Source organism: Pungitius pungitius, chromosome 12 (assembly GCF_949316345.1).
Source record: "Pungitius pungitius chromosome 12, fPunPun2.1, whole genome shotgun sequence".
NCBI classification, from domain to species: Eukaryota; Metazoa; Chordata; class Actinopteri; order Perciformes; family Gasterosteidae; genus Pungitius; species Pungitius pungitius.
This window is the reverse complement of record NC_084911.1, coordinates 9,362,783-9,387,683: the sequence shown is the minus strand read 5'-3', so window position 1 is coordinate 9,387,683 and position 24,901 is coordinate 9,362,783. Positions and strand designations below refer to the sequence as shown.

Below are 24,901 nucleotides of genomic sequence, written 5' to 3'. Positions count from 1 at the left end.
AAATCATTTTCAAGACCTGTTTTTTGAAAGTACATCTGTGTTTTTAATACCAAATAATAAGAATAGCATTTTTCTCTGAGGTGAGTACAGTAGTTCACCAACATATGGAGCTCAACAGCAACATTGTACATTCAGTGATGGTCAAAGCCCCCTTTAAAAAAGGAGTGGTCATTGATCTCGTGACATACGGTGTCTGTAGACAATGTGATTTCAATGAGGATTTGGGAAAAAAAAAAAACTCACCCACACAGTTTTGATTACTTTCCCATCCTGCATCTCTGACTTTACTCTTTTTAAAGTCTGCAGGCCTTTGCAGAGAGCGCATGCACGTGATAACTATTAGGGAAAAGGAGCAGCTACAAATGTCATTTGCAGAGACTGCTTGCTGAGCGAGAGACCACAAGAGATATAGCGAGAGAGACATAGCGAGAGAGAAAGAGAGGGGGGGGGGGCGGATCAAAAGGTCTTAATGTGATATTTTAGCAGCAATTTGATGATGTTTTTAGCCCCGTCACTCAAAGGCTGTGAAGCAAAAGCGTCGGAGTGGAAGGTCTTCACAAAAGGTGAGATGCAGATCTCTCCAGATTTCTGCGCTATGCTCAGATGACACTTTATTTATTTTTTGCTCTAAAGCGCCAGCTTCACTTTCCTTCGCTCTTACTCCCCATGCTGACTGCTATAATTAAAGAGAATGGTCGGCGGGGGAGGCACTCTATGGCTGTTCTCCAACTCATTACCAGATGTTGAGAGGTCACTCCAGTTTATATATACACACACAGACCCACACACACACACACACACTTTCACACTGTGGAGTGAAAAGAAGCACAAAACCGCCCAGATACATTCATGTGGACTGATTCTTAGTGTTGATAGTGCGTTGCCGGTGTAAGGTGTGAAAGTGGAGAAAGAAAAAAAAAAAACACCGTGCCGATTATTTTCCACAACCCCTGTGTAAACATGGTTCAAAACAAAAAAACAAGACTTCAAGTAAAAACATCAGTCCGTCAGTTTTTCCGTCATGGTAAAAGCAAGATCAATACTTCCTTTGGCAGACAGCACCTTCATATCCATCCAATACTCGACCCGGAGTGACATCGGTTGAAATGTTCCTGTTGCTCGACAGGGTAGAATTCTGACTTTAGCCGGAAGGAGACGTTCTAACACAGACAAATGATATAATATCGTGATGGGGCTGATTGCTGTGCAAACACGTTCTAACTTCTGTTTTGGGCTTTAGTGTCTTCCAACAAACAAGTCGTGGCCTCTATATGTCGAGAACGCTTCATGCAAGGATATAGTATTGCTAAATATCTGTAACATCTGAAATAAATGCAAACATTCACTTGTTTGAAAAGGAAATAAAACAAAACGTGTTATAATCTGTAGGCTAACCCTTCTTTGTTAACACAGAAGGTTTGGATTGCATGTTGAATGTGTCCGACTCAGGCTCGAGATATGCACATGTAATCCGATATTCACACAAATATTCCATTGTGAGAACACGCCAACGTTCAAGTTCAAGTCCCGTGAATGAATCTCCAGTTTCATTTGACCCCCCCCACCCCCCCCCCCCCCCGGGTTAGAGTCTGCTCGACTTCAGGCCCGTCGGCTGAGACCCTGATGTGACCCCTGCCCACAGAGCCCCTTGGAAGTAGGCCAAGCCGCCAGCAGACTCCAACCTGCAGCAGCTCCGGACCAGCGCTGCACCCCCCCCCCCCCCCCCTTTTTTTAAAATTCTGGCCTTCTGGTCGGGCATAAAAAACCGTCCTCGTGGCTTTGTGGGATGCCGCACCTTGCAGATCTAATAGTGGAAAGGCGGTGCTCCTCGTTGCACCTGGTGGCGGACATCCTCAGTACGATGGGGGGGGGGGGGGGGGGGGAATAGAAGCGGGGACTCTGGGGCGGATAAACCGGACCAGCGACGCTCCCCGTTGCCTTCTTCTCAGGACTGTTTCCGGAAGGTGAAAATGTCCCGGGTTTTGTAGCCTTTCTTCCCCTTTAGCGGAGGCGTGGGGGTGGGGGTGGGGTTTGGTGAGGACGACAGGGAGGGAGAGGAGGGCCGGGGGGTGGAGGTGCCTCCATAGGGGCAGCTCTGCGAGTCCGGGTGTTCACCGGAACACTCCACGGTGGGGATGTAGCGGCTGTCCCACATCCCCGGGCCACACAGTTTACAAAGGTCATGTAGGCTGCAGGGGATTCTGGGTAGCAGGCGGAACTGGTAGAGAAGGCTGCGGGCCTGTAAGAGCAGGGCAAAAGTGGCAAGAAGAAGTCATTTATATGAAATAAGGAAACGACGCAGGAATTGAAATAGTGGATAAAAACATTGAAATGTAAATCATGACCCTTGACCGAGCTCAGCATTGCAGTGTGGCACCTCGAGCAAAAAAAGCCGAAGCGCATCCGACACAAAACCATCAAGCAACGACAAAGGGAGTCACGTGTGCTGCATGCTGGAATGAGCAGTGTGCCTGTGGCTCCAACACGGCATCCATAAAGATGAGGACTGGGCCACAGGCACAGCGGCCGGGGTGCAGATCATAAATCCTCCGCCTGGCGCTGCAGCAGTGCAGGCAGCTCAAGGCCTCCGAGGGGCGGGTCACTGTATGCCACAGCTGCTCGGCTGCGGCGTCCGACGCGGCTGCTTCGGCGCCGACCCAACGCGGTGATTTTTGAAAGGGCATGTGCCCGAGGGAACCCGCCACGAGCGCGGCCATAAACCGACGGTTATTCAAATGCTTTAGGGCCGAACGGAAAAGGCGATTCCCTTTGGGCGCACGCCGGGGACACAGAGGGGCCTCGCCTACCTTGCGTAGCACCAGTTCTCCGTTCATGTGCATGGAGAGGTTGCTGAAGTGGAGCAGCATTTGGTCGGTGGCGAGCTGCTGCTCGGTCACATCCTCCCCGTAGAGAACAATGATGGCCACACACAGGAACAGGTGGAAGTAGTCCGTCTATGCAGCGAGGGAACAAAGGCCCTCAGATCTCAGTAAGTTTACAGTGAAACCCGAGTCGGGGAAATGCTGATTAGGACTTTTTTTTCCAGCAAGAAAGGCAAAATAAAAACTTAAAAGCTCGGATAAGCTCGGATCGCTTTGGGTAAGAAGATGTGTCTCAATTTAATTTCAGTTGCAGTCAGAAACAATGTATTGTGATATAATATTAGAATCTACACTGTAAAGCTGTGGTGCTTTTAGGAAGTATTTAAATGTGTCAATTCGAACTAAATCTCAATGTGTGATTATATCATCAGTTGAATTAACTAAAAGGATCACTGATGAATAATAACCAAACAGGACATTTCACAGGCGCTTAGGAGGATTACACCTGTCTGTGGTGACGAGCTTTAAGGGGATAACATGGCCTCTTATTCTATGTCAGACAATGTTACAATTGCATTTCTGCACGCTCACTTAAAAAAATAATGATAAACGTGGCGCTGCAAGGTTTTCTTCCCGAAAACGCCGTGTATGCAAAAGGGGCCGCTGGGGCCCCCGCCCTGACCTGATAGTGCGCCCAGCAGGCCTCCCACATGCGCAGCGCCTCGGTGTCGGGGAACTCTCGCTTGAAGCACAGCAGGATCCAGCGGTGGCAGAAGAGCAGCTGGAGGCCGTCCTCCCCGAGGCCGGTCAGGTGCTGGTGGAAGCGAGGCAGCATGAGACGCAGCAGCTCGCGCAGGTACATCTGGAGGCGGTTTCAGAAACTCAGTCCACCACTTTCTTGGGAGGTTTTATCATGTTCTGATACTGGGAAATGGTGCTTCTCCAGGTTAGGGTTGGCTAACGTGTCAGTGTTTGTACTGTAATATGGCTTCGGAGAGAGAAAACCAACACGGGAGGATCCTACCAGCTGCCTCTCCATGTCGTCGTCGCGGGGTGAGCTGATGAAGATGGTGTTCTCCATGAGGCCGACGAAGCACCAGAAGGTGTCGCTTTCGTCCTGGATCTCGGTGAGCAGGGGGGCCACCAGGTCAGACATGCCCTGGCAGTAGCCCATGTCTGGATTGAACACTGCGTAGTTGAGCAGAATCCGCCTGCGGGTTCGAGAACGAGAACATCCTAGATCATCGCAGAGGTATAGAAATTTACAGCTTTTGCTGTTATACCATAAAGTATAAAGTAATGTCCCGCCGCAACACTGAATGATCCGGGATGTGTTGCAGCATCGCTGGTAATGCCCAGAAAACCCAGAGCAGTTGCTATGCCAACCCCCTGGTAACCAGGGAGCTAATTAATGATTATTTCTTTTACTTGTACTACTTTGAAGTAAACTTCCCATGGCGCTCCTCATGCATTAGTGAGGACTGTACAACAAAGGGAAAGCCCTAAAGACCCTTTTTTATTGTTACAAGTGAAATATTAACAGCAAAAATAGTAACTTGGAAAAACTATGAGAATGGAGTTGAGGGTTTGGGGGGGGGGGGGGGTGACCACAGACTGCAGCGGTTATTCTTCTGGGAAATGAAAAACCTCAAAATAAAATAGAATTCTTAGACGGGGGTGACGAGTAGAACGTTATCTGTGACACATCAGGAGCGCCGTGCATCTGGAAACACACACACACACACACACACACACACACACACAGCGTCGGACAAACACCAGGATGCTCGATGAGAGTCACCAAACTAATATGCTATTTAAATCCTCTTGCTCCTCGTTTAGAAAGCCATTAGCTGGAGTACGCATCAAAAGTACTCCGACGGCTTAGTCAGAGTCAATAAAGCGTGAAACTCATTTGCGGCTCCCCGAGGGTTCAGAATATGAAATGAGAAGGTGCGCCTGTGTCTTGGGCTGAGGGATGGGAGTGATGGGGGGCAGATTTAGGAGGAGGTGAGGGGCAAAGAGACAGAGATGGAGATCGGGGGTAAAGAAGAGAGAAGAAAGCGGTCTGACCTCATGATCTCCACATTGGGGTTGTTCTCCCCTCTGAAGAAGTTGTTGCTGCGGTCTGTCCTCACCACGTCTTTATCCACAGTGAACTGGACCTTTCTCCAGAACTCACTGTGCTCCTCTGGGCTCATGGACAATCTGGAAGGTAAACAACAAACACCAGGCGGAGAGGGAAGAACTTCAATCGCAATAAGATTCAAAAGAAAGTTTAAGAAAGTTTCCAAAAACAATCTCCAAGGAAATTAAGGCAATTCGAAAAATAAAAACAACCCTAGTCTCAAATGTCACTCTGGTGTAAAACGCTAATGATTAGCAGCATATGAATTAGAACATGTGTGTGTGTGTGTGGAGAGGGGGGGACTGAAGGGGTGTTTCAGTGCTCCACTGAGGATAAAACCACAACCATAAAACCAGCATCCATCCCTCCAAATGTTACGGACTATATTAGCATGTACCCCGCGTTTGGCACTAATGTATCCGAGCCCTAACAAGCAGAAGGGATTTAATTAACAATGTTTGTTTTCCATGTGGCCCCACCAGGAATAGTGAGCGCACACCTGATGCAACGCCACGTAACTGTTAAGCTTCAGCGCTGTGTGTTTGTGGCGTGGACCTCGTTCTCATCTTGCTCTCCGGAGGACGCTACTCTGGAGTTCAGGCACATGTTTTCCATCTCTTTAAAATGTCTGCCACTGGCATGGTGGAGCAAAAATATAGCTGGGTTAACGTATTAATGTTAAATGGGAACATAATTCACTGCTCAAACAAAGGATGACACAATGCTTCTAACATATAACAAGCTCCATCTCATTAACACAACAAAGAAACTCTTAAACTAATTGCTTAACTGTCTCAGGTTTAAGGACATTTAAATAATTTTGATCATTCAGGAATCACTTCTGGCATTATTCAAGCACATTCCTGGGCTACATATCCAGCAACACATCTGAAGCTACATCTATGAAGAAAGAAAACTTACATTTCCTTTTCTCTTCGAAATAAAGCTCATATAAATCTCTTCAGTGGTGCATCATAAATTTATTAAAAGCACTTCCTCTTCAAAAGAGCTCTTCTTCTATTTAGTTAGCAGCTTGTTACATGACGAATTCAAAATGTATCACAAACAAACTGATGATCAAATCTAGGCTATGCACCACAGTATGAACTAAATAGATGGTGAGGGAGGAGGAGTATGTGAAGGTTTGGTTTAGCCTTATTTTTCCCTAATAAAACTGCATAAAAAAACAAATAAATATATTTAGAATAATAATATCATCCAAGTTTTTCCACTATGTCCCTTTTTCCACATCTGCAGTGGCTATATCTGCATCGCTTTCCCTCTGCAGCTGCTAGTTATCGCAGATGAGGGAAGGACACAAGGTTAGGAGACAAGGAGCCAAACAACAGACATGTAAACTTGCTCCTAAAGATCAACCATTGGGCCCGGAGGCCGTTCAAGTCCAAATGATCTTTAAAAGGAATCTGCATCAGTCAGAACGAGGGGTTTAATTACCATTACCTTTGATAAGACCTTCTGACGCACCCAAAGAGTCCCTTCCAGGTGGAACCTGCCCAATTCTCATATTCATTCCAGACAAAGCGATACAAGGTGTGCACATTAGGTGGTGATAAATGACGAGGGATGTGCTTCTGCGTGTGTTTCTTTCTTCTGTTTGATCTGATAACTGCTGACATGTTCTCCCTCCAGAGACCTTTTACTTCACACTTCCCTGATTGTGCCGACTGACTGCTCACAAACACACTCGCGTGCGGTTTGACCGTCCGCTGACTGACCGCTCGCTGGCCGATCCGCTGCTTGTCTTGCTACTTTAAAAATATATATATATATATTTAAATGACACACACACATTATTTGTGCCCTGTTCCCCACCTCTTCTGTTGGATGTCATGGTAGAGGGAGCGTTTTTGCAGCCTCCAGGCCTCCCTCTGCAGCGAGGTGGAGTCATAGGTGTAGTAGTGCAGCAGGAAGGGCCACACCTCGCCGCGGATGGACGGGTCAATGCCGCCGAAGAAGATGGCCTGGTGGGCAAAAAGTGGGAGGCGAGCGAGCACAGTGAGCACCGAAAGGGGCAAGCAGGCGCGCAGGGGGGTGGGGGCGCTTCTGCTCTGAGAACACAACAAACTGTATTCAACCGTCATCTATCTGGACTGCAGTGGACGGGGTTGTTTCAGCGCACGTTGGGCCTCACGGAGCTCTTTTGTTCCTACCTGCACGCCGTGACAGAGGAAACGTTTCTGCACACATTCTAACTGCCGCCGAGTCATTTGAGCGAGGTGGTAGACCTTCATCCGAGGGCAGTCACATGACTCACAAGGGGGGGATCGTGGCCAGGAAAAACCCCTCAAAGAGTAGTTACACGCCGGGGCTGCTGATTCAAACCGAATCGCGGCCTTCGCCTTCAATATGACTTCCAGTTTTGCGAGAACGTACGGCTTGTAATGTGTAGAAAAGCAGCGGGGGAGGGGCGGGGGGCTGTGAAACCACGCCCGGACACACCTTGCGGAGCTTGTACTCCTCCTCCACCTGCCCGTTGGGGTTGAGGTGACGCAGCCAGGAGGTGACGTCCAGCCGCCGATACAGCTTCTCCTCCGGGTGGGTCTCAGCCGACGGCAGGGTGGGCCTCTGGATGGAAAACTGCATGCAGGACTTCTCATCCGATACCTGACGGAGAGAGGGGACGTGGGTTGAGCAGGTAACCCCGGTGCGAGGGGGGGGGGGGGGGGGGGGCTGTTAAATGAGAAGCCAAACAGGAGTTTGGATGAGACCTGGTCTTTAAGCTGAGTTTCCCTGCAGCACTTCCACTGCTGGAAGACCTCAGCCAGCTTGTCCAGGCCAGCGTGGTGGAAGTGGAGAATCTTGTATTGGCTCTCTCGGCTGGCGATCACCAGCTGGCCGCTGGTACACGCCTCATCGCTGCACCGCAGTAAAAATGATGGAGGCACGAAAGTAAGAGTCACAGAGATGCGATGTGTTCATGGAAGCAGGAGTAAACCACTTTTCTTACTTGACTAATCTCTGATCTTGTCTCAAAAGCTAACTTTCCATTTATTATGACAAAAACAAATTGACTTCGTCGAGACACGCTGCACAGAAATGACCCCGTCATGACCTCCCCGTGACCTTTGCGCCCCCCCCCCACTGACCAGAAGAAGAGTCTCAGCGACCGCATGTGACCCAGGTCCACCCTGAAGACGCCGCACAACTGTTCCAGGACCAGCACCTTCTGCTGCTCCTCCCAACGCGCGCCGTGCCACTGGCTGCCACTCTCGGAGGGGGCGTGGCTGTCCAGGCTGGAGGCGGAGCTCACGGAGTGAGTCATTGACTCCTCACACAGCTCCCTGGCGAAAAAAATAAAGGATATTTTTTTTACTTAAATTGAGCTGAAGGGAATTGAGGTTTTCCATGAAATCAAAGTAAGACTAAAGATAAATATTATTTTTCCCGTTGAGATGAAACATTTTTCGTTTTTTTAGCTTCTTATTCAGGAAACGGATCCACGAGGGACATCGATAATGAATACGGTGCAGACAGCTGCCAGCAGTGTGCAGACATATAGTTTTTGTCTCAGTATGGCTCAGAATGGGAGGAATGCATGGAGGCTTCTGAGGACTTTCTCACACACACACACACACACTTTCCCCTGTCATTCCCCCCATGTTGTTCCCGGCACTGAAACCTGAGCCAAGGGATCTTCTACTGCAGAAGGACACACACACACACACACACACACACACACACACACACACACACACACACACACACACACACACACACGACAACAACAGGAAAAAAAAAAACTTTGCATGTGACCAACACAAATCCTCACCTTGCACCAAAGGTTTGAATAATAGGAATATCTGGCTGATAGTCCTTGCACACACACACACACACAGTGAGAAAACACACAAATTGACCGTAGCTAATGACCATAATGCTCTTTCAAACACGTCTCAAGACTTGCTAATGCTGAGAAACAGAAATGTGCTAAACCCGCTGACATTTGAGGCGTAGACGTCTACATGAAGTTATTTGCATACATACCGAAAGCCTCTTTTTCCCTACGAATTAAGGTCAAAATGACAAAGAAAACTACCACCTATGCACACCAACGTTACAGAGAACACGAGAGGCGGCTCGGTTGAGACGAGGGAGGCCGGCCACGTCTAATCCGGTCCACCCTGAGTCAATCGTATCCGGCTAATCTCCCCGTGTACGCAGATGGGAAAATAACAAGGCTGATCAATCCAGGCTGCAGTTTCCTCTGCTATCCGATGATTTACATACTCTCCGTCTCATGTGTCACGCAACTAAGCAGCCCCGTGGAAAACGAGGACACGGGGGGGGGGGGGGGGGGGGCCCGGACGGCTCTGGTAGGGAAACCAAGCCATCGGAAATATTCTTACAAAAACAGGGACAGCCGTCCCCGCTCGGAGGGTTGTTAAACAAATGAATTTCTCCCCATGTAAATAAAAGTGCTAAAAACAAACATGGGAAATATAATTAGAAAGCACATGATTCATGGCCGCGCTGCGTTACGAGCGTGATTAACACAGCGTGTAAACAAGCTGTTTTGACGGAGTCAGGCTGCTGCGAACCAGCGCGTCCCACCGGGCCCCCCCGGGGTAAGACCCAGACTGCCCTGAGGCCCTTCATAACACCTCTCTCCACATACACAAGGGGGGGGGGGGGAGTGGGGGGGGCAGCGGGGCGGGAGATGCTGCCAGGTCACCCTGAGAACCAGGACCAAGTGCTTACAAGCCTGCAGGGACTCACAGGCCCTTCAGCTAATCCCTGGAGCGACAAGGAGGGTGGTGGGTGGGGGCTTGGGTGAAGGGAGGCGGAGGGGGGGGGGGGGGGGGCTCTCCTCGGTGCCAACATCAGAAAGTGGTCAGTGCAGTTTGAAGTTTGGAGAGAAAACATCCGACGTTTGTCATATTTATGAATGATGCGGCGTTCCATTAGTCCCACCTCTTCAACAATGAGTGTAGTGTTTTATTTTCGTAAAGCATTTACTGAAGACGAAGCATCTTGTTCTATTATTGTGGTTAAAAAAGGGAAAATTCAGTCCAGAAATGAGACGAAAAAAACACTCCCTCCCTCTTACCTGTGGTCTTATTACCTCCCGAGTGGCCCAACAGTCATCGTGCGGGACTGAACCTGGTCCCCACTGTGCATGTGATCAGTGAGAAACAACCTCACAAGCCAGAAGCAAACCACGGGCCTCCTATACAGACGTAATCACAATGATCATAAACCATAAATCTACTGTTCAACTTTAGAGGAACTTGCTGTGCCCCCTTCCTTCCTCTGCCCCCCCCCCCCCCCCCCCTGCCCCCACTTCCACTTTTCATCCGCTGTCGTTCTCCCATACGGGGTGCTTTCTCTTTGAATGATTCCAAGTGACATGTTTCCAGTTCCTGGCCCCTTAACAGTGTCAATTAAAGCAGGAGAGAGAGAAAGAAAGATTGAGTGAGTTCCCGGGTTTTGGCTGCAGCTCCGCTCTCTTCAGTCCTCTAATCCGGGGAGCTGACATTCAGCCCAGCACAACAACCCCGGGAGCACTCGGAATCAAAGGGCTTCACACAGACTTTGGTGAGGGAGGGGTGGGGGGGGGGCGTGCAAGATATTCGAGAGGCGGGCGACGCAGAAAGAAACAATATTGGAGAAAAGCAGACAGAGAATGAGCAAAAAAAAAAGGACAGGATGCAAAACAAAGAGGGGAAGGTACGGACGGTTGGTGGAGGGAGAGAGATGGAGGTAAAAAAAAAAGAAGAAAAAAAAGAAAAAAGTATGCACACTAGTGCCAGAGGGCTGAGAGGAGACACTGAGGAATGGAGGAAGAGAAGGACAGCGTAAAAGGGTAGAAGTTGTGAAACAGAGCGTGCTGCCAAGTCACACACTGATGCACTTACAGCAAGCTGAGAGTGGTTCAAAAAAAAAAAAAAAAGAGGCCTAAACACACACACACACACACACACACGCACACACACACACACGCACTGAGACAGGCTCACACATTCTGGGCAATGAGTCCGGGCCAAATAGCTGCGTGAGGAAACGGCCACGGAGGGAATTATAGAGTCGAGCGGCCGAAGGGTCCGAGCAGCAACTCGATCGGCGTCCAGATGGCTTCGCTTGATTAGAGAACGGGTCTGAGGGGTTGCGGGTTTTGTAGGATTTGGGGATCCATTTCGTGCCATCTGCGACATCGTGACACAGTCAGATTGACAGCGGCTTTAGGGGCTCATCTTGACCTTAAAATAACATTTCATGCCCCCGCTGCTAGAAGTCATCTACCTGAGGCCAGTCCCAATGCAGCAGGAAGCCACCACGTGGCCTCAGAGGGGAAATGATCACTCAAGCAATTACTCATTTTCTTTGGCTCCACCTTGTGGTAGTTTAGTGTAACTGAACCACCTTTTAGAGAACTAGGAACTTGTAACAAATGAACATCTGGATTTCTGTGCTATACATTAGACCCTAACGGAGTAAGGCTGTTCAGAGCAGATCTAATTATACATTTATGTGATAGTTGGATCAATTCATCAACAAATTACTGAGATATTTGTCCCTGTAGTATCATAGTGAAAATGTAGTGACACACATACAGAAAGCACCCTCACTCTACAACAGACACACACATTCTTAAATTATTTTACTGCACACAGAACAAAAATAGAGTTTTCTCTGATTGAATCTGTCCTCCTAGAGGTCAGGGACATTTTTAACTCAATAACTTGCAAATAACTATAACAGCTTAAGGAGATCAAATCTTACTGAATGTTAACTATTGTTTGGGGGGTTTTATTTTTAGAAAATGATCAACTCATTTGAGAGTTTACAGATTTTTTAATACAATAAAAGAACCGTGATTGGAACAAAAAAAAGAGGGAAAAAGATGTAGTAACCGAAGGTGGATCAGTGATAAAAGGATGACCTGGCATCAGATCCCATTAGTTCAAACAATTGAACAGTGAAATAAAGTGATAATGGTATTTCATGCAATGTAGGTCTCAGATACAGACCTGGACAATTAAATACATTTTGTAAAGCCCCCGGAAAAGGAATAAACCTCACGGATGAGAGGGATAAATGATACATGTAATTTGAACAGAGCCCTCAAATCATTTTGCTCCTAAATAACACACTTAATCCTAATTGCTGAGGTGTTTGGACATTGAGTGGGGTTGGACCCTGTGTATTTTTAAATGCTGTCTGCGACCCTGATTTGACATTCAGTCTTCCCATTTGTCTCGGCTTATTCTTCATGTTGGTTTTCTACTAACTCGTCAACCTCATTTAGGCGGCCTGCTTCTGTAATTGCCTTCCACAATAATTACAAAAGCAGCAATGCAATTAAGCTCTATTAAGCTGAACAGCAATCTGCAGCATGCTTCATTGTTAAATAAGGCCTGACAATGACCGTTTATCTTTTTTTATTACCAAGATATGGTACTACTTAGTGCCACAGATGCGTTTACATCAGACAGAACAGGCTCTGCTCTTGAACCCAAGTGGCATCGAGGACAATTAACCCCCAGAGGGCTAAAGACCAGATCCCGTCGGAGAGATCGCTGGATATTAAATATATATGTAATGCTGCAGGCAAGACGATTCCGTCACAAAACACTGCAGACAGCATCCTTTGAGCTCTAATGCGAAACTTAGTAGATCTCAGAAGCACCGTCAAGCGGGGCAGTGATAAAAGCCAGCGGCTTACTCACAAAAACTGTCAAATTATGAGGAGTTGACATTGAAATGATCAAACGTGGGGAGATCCACAAGCTAACTAGCAGCCACCAAAGCCTCACAAGCACCCCCTGCTGGAGGGTTGTTAAACTACAGTCAGAAAATCACCCAATTATTGGATTAACCAACAAAAAGATCTTTCCACTACCAATAACTTTTGACCCTTTCATAAAAATGAAAACCCCCCCAATTCTTCCCAGAGAGGAGGGTGAGACAGACAACTAGTTTCCCACGTGGCAATTCAAGGACTTTTTTATGGCACAGGTAAAAAAAACAAAAAAACACATATTTTCACACTGCTGAACGCCAATTAAAGGATGAACCTATAACAACACAGACTGTGGACCCCCCCCCCCCCCCCCCGATGACTCACCTGCATTCGCTGTCCAGGAAGACGGAGCCGCTGCTTTCGCAGAGGGCCTCGCTGACCGGGGACAGGCAGAACGGCGAGGAGAACGTGTCCGAGTCCGAACCCATGGTGCTGTCCCGACTCACCTCGTCCGACAGCTCGTCGCCCTCCTCTCCCCCCCCCGCCGGCAGCTGCTGCTGCTGCTGCTGGTGGGAGGAGGGATCCGCTGCTGCCGCCGCGGACGCGCTGCTGGTGATGTTCCGCTCCTCGTCCTCGTCTTCCTCCTGGGCCGCCGGGTGACTGCAGTGGGGCCTGGAGGGGGGGGGGGGGGGGGGGGAGAGGGGGGTTGGTTCAAAGCAAGATCAGTGTAACACTGATAGTGTTTCTAATCTTGGTTGAAACACTTCTAATACGGAATATCCTTGAGATGTCCTTTAATAGAGCCAACATTCATAATCATTTTAACAGCAGAGAGGCGGCGACTCGTCTAGTGGCAGAAAAAAAGTGTGAGAAAATGACCCCACTTCTCTGGATTTACCGCCTCATTGCGACACTTTAAAACATGAGTTTACAGTCTCAATCGTTTTAAGTCTTCAACGCTGCCGGTTGGTAATTAAAGAAATTATTAACGATTTGTAGTAAAATAGACCATCAGGGTATGCTTAAGGGGCGGGCTACTTTGTGATTGACAGGTTGCTAGAGTTGTGCACTTTAGGAGTTGTCTGTTACAACTTTAACCGTTTAAGTCATTTAAACATTTTGGTTGCCCTGAAGTTTTCCTTTTCATGGCACAGTTGAACCGACTCCGCCCTCTCGTGCCACTGTTAAAAAATGACCAACTCGAGGCCGCAGAGGGGTCACTGGGTGACGTCGCGGTGGCTCATGTTGCAGAAACGCCTTTTCCTACCGTCGGCCTCGGCGCCGCGCATTCCTGCGAACCGGGGAGCTCTCCGGTGTGATGAAGCGCAGCGCCTCCTCGTCCTGCTTTTGGATGCGGGAGTTGGGCACCCAGGTGAGGATCAGGGTGGTGCCTACGCTCTCATCCTTCTCCGTGTGGACGCAGAGGTAGCCTGCATGGAGGGGGGGGGGGAGTTAACCACAGGGCGAAAGAATATAATCACGGTGGGGGGAAATTACTTTCATACAAGTTTAACAAACATGAAACCGGAGATGAAAAAACACCAAGAGGACACACCCGAAAAGGCCTGTAACTATAAGAGTGCACACACACACACACACACAGAGGATCACGAGATAATAAGAGAAGAAAATGCTCCTTGTGATCACCACCATGTAAACCCCAGCACAGGACACGAGGTCAGACTCACACATCCGATGCGCGAACAAAGGGGGACGGGGGGGGGGTATATTTTAGTCTTCATGGAGAGTTTATATTAATAAAAGGAGTGTTCGGGTGGTGCTCACGGCGGGACAATCGGCGGCAGAAATGCAACGCGTCCCACAACGCGTCTCAACCGTTGCTCTGGCCTGACCTGGGTGGTGCTCTGCCAGGCCGGGCAGGGGCTCCGCGGGGTGCACGCACACGTTGTTCTTGGAGAAGATGATTTCGCCGTCCAAGCCCGAGCGCAGCGACGAGCCCGCCGCCCCGGGGTTAAAGGTCAGGAGGTCGGAGGCCTTGGAGGAGGCGCGTCGCAGGAGCCGACCCAGAGACATCTCCTGAAGCACGGGGACACTGGGCCCATCGTCTGGACGGAACAGAGGGGGGGGGGGGGGGGGGGAATAAAAAGGGAAAAGATAGTGTGACTATAGCAGAGGGCTGCACGCTTCCTTGTCACCTACACTTCAACTCCTCTGTACTCACTGCAGTGTCCTCTCTGCGGCAGCTCAACCCCTCCATCCCCTTTCCCCCCTCGCTACCTGTTCACCATTTCTTCCCAGACACCTGCACACCTACACACACATTCACAGGCTCTGTGGATACAGTGTGTAACCAAACAGCTCCCACCTTCTGTAAACAGCACACAAAGACGTGTGCAAACACACTTCCCTCCGTCCGTGTGAAATGTCCCCGAGCGCCGTAGCAGTAGCCGACAGCAGATGTCACCGGCGGCGCCACTGACCTGGGATCACCGGCGAGTCACAGCGCCGTCGTTCGACGAATTGTGTGCGAGTGGGGAGCGCGGGCGTCCTCCAATCGGAGGTCGATGTGTCCTTGGGCAGGACACTTTAGCCCAACAATGCTGCTGTAGCTGTGACTACGCCGTGCGAGTGCTAGTGATTGATGGGCAGGTGACACTGACGGGTGTGTGTGTGGTAGCTCCTGTCGTCAGGGTGTGAACGGGTGGATGATGCCATGAAGTGTGTATGCAAGTACAGTGCATTCGCTTCCCGAGTGATGAGACCAACGTGTGTTTTTTGTTGAAAAGCTTCCTTCTTTGAAAAAGACCTTGAAGCGATTTGACTGTTTCTGACTCAAAGAACACACAACTGTTTTGTTGTTTGAAGTCCACATAGAACTTGTTGATTTCGACTGCTTTCTCTTTGCTTTGACACGTGGATCCGTAACCTTTGGACCGACCTCCCGTGTGGAGCCCTGTCTTCTTGTAGGCTGAACATCGACTTATCATCCCCACTCAATCTGAGGAATGTTCCCTGTTTTTTCCTCAGAGGGCATGTTTACCACCGCCTGATTAGACAGGAACCCCACCGTCTGATGCCCGGCCCCAGACAGGAAGTCTGCTGACCTCTGAGAGGAGGCTCACTGTAGGCCTTCATTTGGTTTACATTTTCAAGATGTGTAGTTATTTCTAGTTTCTTAATATCATATTTTAATTTTCCTAATATTTCTTTGAATAACAGATTTTGTTTTTTAAATGAACTGTATAAAAAACATTTAGTCAGGTGAAATATCAACAGGTTTTAGTTGGCTCAAAATCCCTCTAGACTGAAGGCCGGTCTCAAGGCACTCGACAGCAATGCATTGTGCAGCAGTTGTACTTAGCTAATGTAGTTAGCATACATTAAATCTGCATGCTCATGCACCGTGAAAGCAGAATGCTCCATTTTATATCACATGCCACAGTGGAAGTGAAACCGTGGATTGTTTGGGAACAGTGTGTTTGGCTAGCGGCTAACGGGGCTAGCACTATGCACCCTGCTGGCATTGTAGACTTGGGGGGGTCAATCGGGGGTTGTTGTATTACAGTGGAGGTTGCAGGCACACCTCCACGTCACTCAAGTTTTGTAAGTTAAAAAAAAGTAGTAGATAGTCTTTGCATACAACTACCTCTCTAATGTGCTTGATCATAAAGGTCCCAAACAGGTGGACAATATATTCACTTGCAAATTCACCATTCCTTTAATATCCAGCTAATATATTGTATATACATTATTCAAATAGCTCTAGACACCAAGGGACTAAAGCAGCGACCCCTGTAATCCGAGTCCACGCTGCCGCGAGACACACACACCTGAAAGGCCTGCCACCTGAACCCAATGACAGGCTGCCATCTTCAACCGCTGGTTCCAGTGGCCTCGTGACAGCAGCAACAATGCGCAGCCCTCTCGGGGTTATTCTGGTCCGGGAGCGATCACAGGACCACTCGGGTGGGTTTGATAGTGCTCGTTTTATTCTCGTCCGATCACGCAATGCCTCTCCTCCCCGGGCCGTACACCGTTTTTATCAAACCTCCTTGAGAGACTCCACCCCCGCAGAGGGCTTCACTTTTGTAATTTACAAACTCTGACAGTTTGCCTTCTTTTAATAATGAACTTTAAACCTACACCACGGAAATTCAGCAGCGTGGTGTGAAAGTGGCCCGGTCCTCAGTTTCTCTCCCCCCCCCCGCTGCTGGGCTGCATTAATTAAGTTGTCACGCTGCCTTTTGAATAGAGGAGAGAATACTGAAGAAGAAGAAGAAAAAAAAGCTTTACATTTGCGGTGTGTACGGACATGCCTGCATCAACTGAAAGGAGACCACAGAGAGGCCTGAGAAACGACGTTCTTGTGAGAGTCTGAAGAGGCTGGGTAAATCATAAGGACACTATATGTGGGACTCAGTGGGAGTGTGGAAAGCACTTTTCTCTCTCTCTAGCCTTCTCGGGAAGAGCGTTTTAATGAGCTTCATGTGAAGTAATACAATTTGTATGCTCTAAAATGTAAATACACTCATTTGAAAATGTGGCACACCTTTTAGAAAACAGCCAAACGAAACATAATCCCCGCAACCAGCTGGTAGTGAATGATAATGCATAATTAAAATGTGGCTAAACTTTGACATTGATACAAATATATATTTTAAAAGTCAACATATCAATCTCAGGCCGGGAGGATGATCCTGGCGTGTGAGCGTGTGCCTCTGTGTCGGTCCTAATCTCACGTCCTGCTGCAGCAAACCTCATAATATTTTGGATGACCGGTTACGGTTGCACGCTCCAGGACGTCTTGTGCTTTGCGGTGACTCATACTTTGATAGAACACCTCTTGAAGAGGGTTTTCTCATACAGCCATTGAACGCCTGCAGACTCCTCACTCACTTCTCTGCTACGCCGCCCCCCCCTCCCCGGGCTGGTTTGGGCCCTTGTGTGATTACACATCTGCAACGCACACACAGTTAGGGGATATTAGTTTTCAGCGTGTTTGAGTAAAAGCTAAATAAACTACAAGTGCACACACTGTGTACACACACCTCGCAGAAAGTTAGGACGCTGAAAAGCTGGCAGACATCTTGCCTTAAAAACCTATTTGTGTCTAGACACTCTGGACATGCACCGGTTGCACTTCTCTAGTTTTAAACTGCAGTTTACCCAACGGCGTTTTTTTTAAATGATTTCACACACACACACACACACACACACACGGTCAAGAAAAGCGAGAATAATCCGATGCACAAACACCGCCTGTGTAGCAGAGGCGTGCCGTGAAGCCGGTGGGGGGGTGCGCTCCATCAGCCATCACTGCCCTGTCAGGCAGATGTGGGACATTTGTAACCGCGGCACTACACGCGAACATTTATTTCTATACGTGTATGTAAATGCGTGTGTTTGTCGTTGCGTTGACAGATACGTGTACCGTTACCATCCTGAGCGTGCATATCCGATATCAGCTACACACACCGCGGCCGGAGCGCCCGCTAGTTAACGTTACATTTCACGGTGTCGGCGTTGACACGTAACTTTAAACTTTTGTTGTTTTATTAAGCCGACATTATTCCCTCGTAGCGGGGATACGTTTCCTATCTGCCGGGTGCCGTGCATCCGTTTCCCAGCAGCGGGAGAGATGAATCAACGGAACAGAAATCGGGGCCAAGCGGGCGGTGAGCTCTCACCTTCAGTCCCGCGGCAGGAGTCTACACCCCGGGTCGGACATCCATCTCTGCGGGCGGCGGGAGGACCGAGCGGCCGGGGGACAGCGCAGCGTGCACCGGCGTCGCGTCGCCGCCTTGTCTCCCGGATTAAGCTCCGCCGTTTACGGCGTGTGGGTTTGTTTGTATCCCCGTGTTTTACCGACAGTGACACACCACACGTTTGACTGGTGCTCGTTCCACAAGAAATGGATATGTATTGCATTTCCGCTTTTAACTTTCAAAATAAAAGTTATATTTTGAGGAACACGACACTGAGGGGCTAAGACAAGTTTAAAGGCTTTAATTTGTAAGGTGCTGTTGTCTTACTTCCTGTATTTACTTGCTTAGGCATATCATACTTGACTTAACAGTTTCACGGCAATCTCCCAAATTCCGCTACTTCCGGAACGTGAAGGCTGAATATCACACAAACCGTTACGTTTAGATGTTAGATTGAAAACCGAGAGGGACAATGGGGCATGAGTACGTTTTTAAATAGAAAATATATATTCGATATCAACTAAGGTCAAGATCCGACAAATCCTCCTCCTTAACAACCTTGATCTCTTTCATCACTTGAAGCTTGTGTAAGCTATTATTGCACTCCTGTTCCGGTGTAAGTTATTTTATTGTGAAGGAGGAGAGGAAGTAGAGGAAGGGTGCAGTGTTGTGAGGAAAAAGTGACGAGAAATAAAGTTGCGGCCGGCGTGGCGCAGAACCGGAGCCGTGTTGTTTTTTTTTTTATTAAACCAAGTATAGGCGTACCATAACCCTCGGCTACATTGGTGGCAGCGGTGGGATTACCTTCCTGCTAGTAGAGAAAATAAAACCCATCGTCAGATAAGTGTGAAAACCCGTTCATCGACGTGAGCGCCAGCTAGCTAATGTTAGCCACTGCTAACACGCAGTTTGTTCAAAGACGGTACAGTGACGCCAGCGCGAGGTGAAGACTCAGCACGGCGTAGGAGCGGGGACATCTCGTGGTACATCGTAAGCACAGACAGTAGAAAAATAAAAGAAGAAGCAGACAAAATGTGGAAATGTGAGGAGGACCCGCTGGGTTACAACGTGCGGCGCGGAGACCGGCCGTTCACCAGCAACGTCAAGATCGAGCTGCCGGCCCCCTTTGCTGGGGAGGAAAATCAAAGTTTTCCCTGCTGGGCCAGACAGTATGAGGTGGCTGTGAAGGCGCTGGTAGGAGGCAATGCAGGTGACTATGATTATGAACTGGCTAGGATCTTGCCGACGCGGCTGACCAAGGCTGCCTTCCTTCTGTGGGATAGCCTGCCAGCGGCCGTACAGAACGAATATTCTGCAGTAAAGGAGAAATTGCAGGAGGCTTTTGGACAAAGACATTTCTTGGATCGCTTCAGAGCGAACCTTTCTGCACGTGTTCGTGCTCCAGGGGAGAGTTTGGAAGTGTATGCAGCGGATATAAGCAAACTAGTTCAAGAGGCATTCCCAGGCTATGGTGAAATAGCTCACAGAGAAGAAAAATTCCGCAGATTTCTGGCGGGTCTTGATCCGGTTCTGAGAGCTAAATGTCACGAACAGGGAGCTACAGAGGTGTCTGATGCTCTGGTCATAGCTGGCCGTTGTGAAATGGCCAGAGAGACTCTTAAGATGGACTATGTCAACACCCAAGTAAGCCAGCCCCTTTCCGGGAACGTTACTGCAACAGTGGTACAGTCCGTCTCTGATGGAGGTGGCATGTACAGGACGATAAACAGAGTTACTGAAGAACTGAGTGAAATGAGGATGGAAATGAGGAAGATGGCAGAGGAAAACGATCGACTGAGATCCAGAAAGGACGAGTGGCGGACCAATCCCTCAGTGCGTGGAGGTCAGTGTGGGTGTATGTGCGGTGAGCAGGGCTGCCAGTCACGTCGCCTGCGGGGTGAACAGAGAGGACGTTCCCCTGACCATGCTTGGCGGGGACGTGAAGCGGAAAGAGGTCCCAGGGAAAACCAGGATTATCGGGCGCCTCACGAGAATAGAGCCATCTCTCCAACCTGGAGGGGCCCTAGATCCCCCAGGGGCCCCTTTAATGAGGAAACACAGAGGAAGAGAGGAGTGCGTTTTCTCTCGCCCAGAAGAGAGGACCCAACTGATCGGTCGGGAAACGGATGCTAGCTGATGTCGCGGGCCCGACACCAGCTATCTCACTAAGTGGCTCAGCCAGTAATGCAACAGTACAAAATGAGAGAAAGCGACAAAGTACCTCGTATGTGAGGGGGAGCATTGAAGGTACTGAAATCAACATATTGGTGGATTCAGGGGCCACCGAGTTGTTTATCAGTGCTGATTTTCGCATGTCAGTTCCAGCGCTGCGTGAGCGGCCCATAAATGCTGACTTTATTGCCGCACGTGCTGTGAATGGCCAGATGCTCGACACCTTGGGAAGCATAACCACCACCCTACACCTGGGTAATGAATCCTGGCAGCATGTATTCTACGTACTTCGTGGATCTACACAAACCGCGCTGCTGGGCTTGGACTTTCTTGTTGCTAATCATGCCCTTTTGGACTTTTCTCGTGGCAGATTGCAGTTATGGGACATTGAAATTCCTCTTTTGAGCTGCATAGACTTGATTCCGGAGTGTTGTAATGTCTCAATCGCAACTGCCATGACATTGCCACCCCTCAGCGAGATGCTGGTGCCAGTGTGTGTGTCCCCAGCCGGGTCCACTGAACAGCTGCCTGACTTCGTGGGCTACTTAGTGCCAAACCTCCGGAGTAAAAGTGGATGTGTCGTTGCTCACACAGTGACTTCGGTGAAGGAGGGGATCACTACTGCTCGGGTGTTGAATCCTACAGATGAGGACATGATCCTAAGAAAGGGCATGCACTTAGGGGAGTTTTTTTCTGTGAACGAGTCAGAGCTGGTGTCACTCCCTCGAATTCCGGCGGAGCCTGTGTCCATAAATTCAGTCACAGACAGATCTTTTGTGTCTCTTGAAGAGTCTCCGGCTAGTCAGCAGCAGAAGGCACAACTGGTTGCAGTGTTGGCTGAACACCAGGAGATATTTAGCACATCCAGAGGAGTGCCCGGCAAATGTACTCTTCTTCAACATCGCATCAAAACTGAGAATCATCCTCCCTTACGACAGCGCGCCTACCGGACGTCGCCAGAAAAGAGAAGGGAGATAGACCGGCAGGTGGCAGCCTTGTTGGCTGATGGGGTGATTGAAGAAAGCTGCAGCCCTTGGGCTTCGCCTGTGGTACTCGTAAAAAAAAAGAATGGTGACTGGAGATTTTGTATTGACTACCGTCGCTTGAACGGTGTGACAGTAAAAGATTGTCATCCTCTTCCCAGAGTGGATGACACGTTGGATGCGTTAGCAGGCTCCCGGTGGTTCAGCACATTAGATTTCTCTAATGGCTACTGGCAGGTTGAAGTTGCTGAGGACGACAGAGAGAAAACAGCCTTCACCACAGGCAGGGGCCTCTACCAATGGCGGTCAATGCCTATGGGCCTCACCAACTCACCTGCAACGTTTCAACGGATGATGGAGCTGGTGCTGAGAGGACTGCCGTGGCAGGTGTGTATGGTGTATCTTGATGATGTGCTGATATACAGCCCCACCTTTGAGGACCATCTCTCCAGTCTGCGTGAAGTTTTCTCCAGGATCCAAGCAGCAGGTCTTAAACTAAACCCTAAAAAGTGTCATCTAGCCCAAGATCATGTGGTGTTTCTGGGGCATGTGGTTTCTCGCCACGGCCTCCAGCCAGACCCTCGAAACACTGATAAAGTACGAACGTGGCCCACCCCACGGAATCCCACAGAAGTGAGAGCATTTGTGGGTTTATGTTCGTACTATAGACGTTTTGTGAAGGACTTTTCTAGGTGTGCAGCCCCTCTGCACCACCTGACGTGCAAAGGCACGCCATTCCAATGGACCGCGGACTGTGAGGAGGCTTTTGAGTATCTTAAAGGGGTGCTCTCAGGGGCCCCGATTGTCACTGTGCCAGACTTCAACACTCCCTTTAAGGTCTATACAGATGCGTCCATGGAAGCAGTGGGGGCCGTGTTGGCGCAAGACAGAGAAGGACTGGAGAGAGTGGTGGTGTATGCTAGTCAGTCACTCACCCCCACCGAAAGGCGTTGGTCCACATTCGACAGAGAACTGTGGGCTATTGTGTGGGCTGTACGCCAATTCAGACATTACATCGGAGCAGCTGCCTTCACAGTGATAACCGATCATAAACCTCTGTTGGGCCTCCGCGGCATGTCCATTGACAAAGATCCCACTGGGAGAAGAGCAAGGTGGATATTGGAGCTGGATCCTTTCAACTGGGTCATTCAACACAAGGATGGTAAAAAACATACCAATGCTGATGCCCTCTCACGGCGGCCACAGCATCCGGAGTTCGATACGGGGAATGGCGACTCACCAGAGGTCATCACACTCGTGAATGCTGTTGGCTCAGACAGGGGGACAGGGACTCCTCAAACCGACAGTCAGTTGACACAGCCATCTGCGCTGGACCTCCCGACCTCTGAGCTCACCATAGGGGGGCAGCCGTTGGAAGCAGAGAAGGAGACGAATGATCTGTCTTTCATCCATTCCCTGTCACATGATGGAACTGGACTGAAAGAGCTGCAAAAAGCCGATCTTGATATTGCTACAGTGTTGAGTTGGGGGGATTCGCGACCGCCTCGGGGGCAGATGAGAGGGAGCTCTAGGTGGCTGCGGAAGTTGTGGACTGAATTTCCTCGGCTCTCTATGGTGGATGGCCTTCTCTGCCGGAGAGTGAATTCCTCCCTCACAGGGGGGGCTCAGTATCAGGTGGTCGTGCCATCATCGCTTGTACCGGATGTGCTAAAGCACCTTCATGGTGGTCCTGTGTCGGCGCATTTCTCTGCGGAACGAGTATGGGAACGAGCCAGGCTAACGTGTTACTGGCCCTCTATGTTCAAAGACATTCAACAGTGGTGCGAACAGTGTCGGCCATGTCAGACCCGCAGAGCTCCTGTGCCTAGGCACCGGGCCCCAATGGGCGGGTCCCAAGCAACTCGGCCATTCCAAAGAGTGGCAATGGATATCCTAGAGTTACCAGGGACAGTTAAGGGCAACAGGTATGTGCTGGTAGTAGAAGACTACTTCTCCAAGTTTGTGAACCTGTATGCTCTACCTAATCAGACAGCCCTATCGGTTGCACAGTGTCTGTTTGAGGATTACGTGCTGATTCACGGCATTCCTGAGATGGTTCACAGTGACCAGGGCCGGCAGTTTGAAGCGGGGGTTATTCAAAAACTGTGTCAACTTTTAGGGATTAAGAAAACACGCACCACGCCGTATAATCCCAAATCAGACGGAATGGTCGAAAGATTTAATCGGACTCTTATCGACCAACTGGCTAAGGCATTGCTTTCCTGCGGAGGTGATTGGGATGACTATTTGAAACAGGTAGCTTTTGCCTATAATACATCTGTTCATGCTTCCACAAACTACACCCCTTTCTTTTTAACCCACGGACGGGAAGCTCGTGTCCCGGTGGAGGTGTTGGTGCCGCCACAGAGGGGATGCATGGATTTGCCTATGTCTCATGCCGACTTTGCGACATCTCTGGCAGAAAGGCTGGAGATGGCTTTTTGTGGTGCCAGACAGTATGGTGCGGAAGCCCATGAAAACCAAAAACTGTACTATGATAGAAGTACACGTTACCAGCCATATCGGGAAGGGGATCTCGTGTGGCTGCATAATCCTACCGAGGACCGTCTGAAACTTGCTCCACACTGGAAGGGACCCTACAGAGTCCTGACTGTGTTGGACTCTCAAGAAGAACATGGACTCATCTATCGTATTGGCAGTCTGCTGGATCTCCATGGACCGGAGCAAGTGGTCCATTATGACAGATTGAAACCGTATACCTTGCCACGGCCTGCTGGTGCTTCCAGTAGCTTCTCAGCTCTCCCTCACCAAGCACCTCCGCTGCAGGACGACGCGTCCCAGGAGGGCGGTGGAGGGGAGGAGCCTCGGGTTACTATTGGCATGGAGACTACATGGGTTACGGGCAACGGTAACCCACAACGGACTGTGACTCGTTCAAATAGAGCTGTGAAGCCGCCAGCATATTTAAGGGACTTTGTTACGTATCGCTAGCTGATGTTAATGTGATACAAGTGGAAATGTTTATTGCCATGTGTTCATTGCGGTAGCTGCACATGCAGTCCAAACACTATGGGGTATCAGCAATTTCTGGTATCCATTGAGATTAGTTTTGCATGTTTTCAGGAGGCTCTGCAGTGGGTGACGAATAATGTGTTATATTAGTTACTGTTAGATGTTGGGTTATAAAGACATGTTTGTCTGTTGTATGCAGCAGTTCAAATTTGGTTTAGAAACGGGGACGTTTCTTTATGGGGGTGGGGAGGTATGTAAGCTATTATTGCACTCCTGTTCCGGTGTAAGTTATTTTATTGTGAAGGAGGAGAGGAAGTAGAGGAAGGGTGCAGTGTTGTGAGGAAAAAGTGACGAGAAATAAAGTTGCGGCCGGCGTGGCGCAGAACCGGAGCCGTGTTGTTTTTTTTTTTATTAAACCAAGTATAGGCGTACCATAACCCTCGGCTACACTTGTA

The 24,901-nt window shown here is 49.3% G+C and overlaps 1 protein-coding gene across 1 annotated transcript; it reads right to left on the bottom strand.

The window, feature by feature from the left end:
* Window positions 1-1,728: 1,728 nt before the first annotated feature.
* Window positions 1,729-18,899, bottom strand: tbc1d16 (TBC1 domain family, member 16). Its single transcript, XM_037476364.2, has 13 exons — window positions 18,301-18,899; window positions 14,506-14,718; window positions 13,920-14,082; window positions 13,037-13,324; window positions 8,058-8,252; window positions 7,680-7,827; window positions 7,411-7,575; window positions 6,784-6,932; window positions 4,896-5,030; window positions 3,847-4,033; window positions 3,505-3,684; window positions 2,808-2,954; window positions 1,729-2,239 (listed from the first exon to the last, which is right to left on the bottom strand). Exons 1-13 carry the CDS (start codon window positions 18,539-18,541, stop codon window positions 1,946-1,948), a joined length of 2,505 nt encoding a protein of 834 aa, XP_037332261.2. The 5' UTR covers window positions 18,542-18,899; the 3' UTR covers window positions 1,729-1,945.
* Window positions 18,900-24,901: the final 6,002 nt, after the last annotated feature.